General features: G+C 41.7%; 1 protein-coding gene across 1 annotated transcript; it reads left to right on the forward strand.

Moving 5' to 3' along the window:
• Window positions 249–2,343, forward strand: LOC109714979 (senescence-specific cysteine protease SAG39-like). Its single transcript, XM_020239749.1, has 2 exons — window positions 249–729; window positions 1,441–2,343. Exons 1-2 carry the CDS (start codon window positions 294–296, stop codon window positions 2,031–2,033), a joined length of 1,029 nt encoding a protein of 342 aa, XP_020095338.1. The 5' UTR covers window positions 249–293; the 3' UTR covers window positions 2,034–2,343.

Below are 2,992 nucleotides of genomic sequence, written 5' to 3' on the forward strand. Positions count from 1 at the left end.
TTAATTATAATCTTAACTTGTAGCTTAGCTAGCATTCAAGATGATCTATCGTGCTCTAGTCGCTAATTAAATTAAAGAACCAGACAATTGTGGGAATCTCAACGCGCGTATTACTTTACGGCACGCACAGGTCGCTCTCCGTCATGTTCAATGATAGAGGAAATTACGATTCTGTGCTAATCACAGCCTCTCTGATCTCTCTCTCGAACCTCTATATATACCACTACATTCGGCTTTTATCGTGCATTCCCCTCATTAGTTACTACGCACAACAAACCGTTTTTTAATTGAATATGGCTTCTCCTTTAGCCAAATGTCTTTGTGCCGCCATGCTCATTCTGACTACTCTCTGGGCTTCCCATGTGAGCGCTCGCGAGCTCAGCGATATGTCCATGGTGGAAAGGCATGAGGAGTGGATGGCAGAGAATGGCCGTGTCTACAAAGACGCGGCTGAGAAAGCGCGACGGTTTGAAATATTTAAGTCTAATGCGCAGCTCGTCGATTCCTTCAATGCAGGGAACCATAAATACTGGCTCGGCACTAACAAATTTGCCGATCTTACCAACGATGAGTTTAAAGCCACGAGAACTGGCTTTAGAACGTCAAAAACAACTAACACTGTGAAGATCTCGAAGAGGTTCAAGTACGAGAATGTTAGTGCTGTGCCTGCAAGCATGGATTGGAGGACTAGAGGCGTTGTCACCCCAGTCAAGGATCAAGGCCAATGCGGTGTGCCAATTAATCTCTACCTATTTAATTTTGAAGTCATATATAAAAACTTTCTTAGTACATGCATACAACATTATATACGAAAAATTGAGCTGCCTTTTCTATCAAATAGCTAATAGCTAACCAATTATATATTGAACATAATTAATATATATAAAATTAAGTACCAAAGAACAGCACTCTGATCACGCACTATGGGCTTGGTTAGAGACAAAAAGGTGCTTCTGCAGGTGGTTTATTAGTAAAATGAGTCAAGTCCTATTATACGTACGTATACTTACATATCTTTGACAACATTTGTTGTTATCTCTCAAGCTGCAATTAGCAAAACTAGTCAAATTAACTTACAAGGTTAATTTGCTTTTCAATTATTTAATTATTATAGACGATCGAGTTTAGTTAGTTCGGCCTTGCAAGCTAAAATGACGCGTGTACTGTCTAAAAAAGTTGACTATAATTAATCTTCTTTCAGCTGAGCGAACCAGCCCTATCCAATCGTAAACTGGGTTTAATTACAAGTCAAAGTCAGAGCTAGCTAGTTTGAGCAGGCTCTGGCTAGCATGCTTTGACCGTCGGTACGAGGCAGGCATGCATGCATGCATATATATATATATATCAACTCTCTCTATATATAATAACAACATTATTATATTAATTAGAGTAGTGCTAGCTCTCAAATAATTATATATACTTCCCGATTAATTAATGCAGGGTGTTGTTGGGCTTTCTCCGCCGTAGCAGCTATGGAAGGAATCACCAAACTGACCACCGGTAAGCTGATTTCCCTGTCGGAGCAAGAGCTGGTGGACTGCGATGTCGAGGGAGAGGACCAGGGCTGCGAGGGCGGCCTCATGGATGACGCCTTCGGCTTCATCATTTCCAAGGGCGGCCTCACCACCGAATCCAACTACCCCTACCGAGCCATGGACGGCAATTGCGACGCAAAGAAGTCCGCCTCCATAGCTGCCAGCATCCGCGGTTACGAGGACGTGCCTGCCAACAATGAAGCCGCCCTCCTGACGGCAGTGTCCCAACAACCAGTGTCCGTAGCCATCGATGGCGGCGACTATCCCTTCCAACTATACAGCGGTGGAGTCTTCACCGGCGATTGTGGGACGGAACTAGACCATGCGGTCACCGCAATAGGCTACGGCACAACGAGTGACGGAACCAAGTATTGGTTACTGAAGAATTCGTGGGGAACGACTTGGGGTGAGAACGGATACATGAGGATAGAGAGAGACGTGGCGGCTAAGGAGGGGACCTGTGGCCTTGCCATGGAGCCCTCTTACCCTACCGCCTGAAAGAAGAATGGAATTAATACATATATATGCATGTATGTGCGCGCGGTACAGATGCATGTTATATATAGTCTAAGAAGGAAGAAGTTGCTGGAACCTGATCTATTGCATATATGTAGTGTAATTAACTTTGCAGTCAATTAATGCTTGTAATCCTCGTATTTGTCAAATTCTAGCTCTCAGTTCAATAATCATTATCAATCCTATATTAGTGGCATATAAATACCCAAACAGAAATAGGTTGGGTTAAATTAATTGTAAACATGTTCTGTATTGAGGTGCATGTTTCTTCGGAGTTGGGTTGGGACACGAAGAAGATTGGATTCAAGAATCTAGGAAATTGGATACATCTAACAGGGTATATATATATACCATACAATTTAACCAATTTGCTCGACCAAATAAGAAAAGAAACGAAACATGCTGACGAAGACGTTTCGGCCCATAAAACTGGATCTCATATTAAATTTAGGGCCCGCCGGTCCAGGTAGGCCGCCAGCCATGAACTTGATATTGCATGCCATTTCTACTTAATTTGTACTGGACTATATGCACCGGACATGGCCTCACAATATTGGACTATTCAGAAAATTTGAAAACTAAAATGGCACGTACTTTAGTTAGAAATTACAAGTAATTAAAATTTATGGGCTAAAGTATCACATATTCGAATTCGAAGAAAAAACTACAACGAATTCAAATTTAAGAATTAAAATATCATCTAGCTCTTAGTTTTAGGAGCAGAAGTGTAATTTATCCTTCAAATTTATAGTGTAGTTTGTTAACAAACAGTCCCAGATGGGTTGGCATCAACTAAAATTTTTCGGCAGTCGGTTACCAACCAAGATTTTTTATGTCTACACTTTGAAAGAAAAAGGCACTTCCATCACATCAAGAAAAAAAGGGGGCTCCATATTTAGCCACGTCACTGTTTAAGGGAGGAGCCGATTAGAGCATACAAC

The sequence above is a fragment of the Ananas comosus genome, linkage group 9, assembly GCF_001540865.1.
Source record: "Ananas comosus cultivar F153 linkage group 9, ASM154086v1, whole genome shotgun sequence".
NCBI lineage: Eukaryota > Viridiplantae > Streptophyta > Magnoliopsida > Poales > Bromeliaceae > Ananas > Ananas comosus.

What these genes read in the sequence shown, in the direction of transcription:
- LOC109714979 (XM_020239749.1), top strand. Translation starts at nt 294, where the DNA reads ATGGCTTCTCCTTTAGCCAAATGTCTTTGTGCCGCCATGCTCATTCTG. An exon ending in CAAGGATCAAGGCCAATGCG is followed by an intron (nt 730 to 1,440) that starts GTGTGCCAATTA and finishes TAATTAATGCAG; the next exon opens with GGTGTTGTTGGGCTTTCTCC.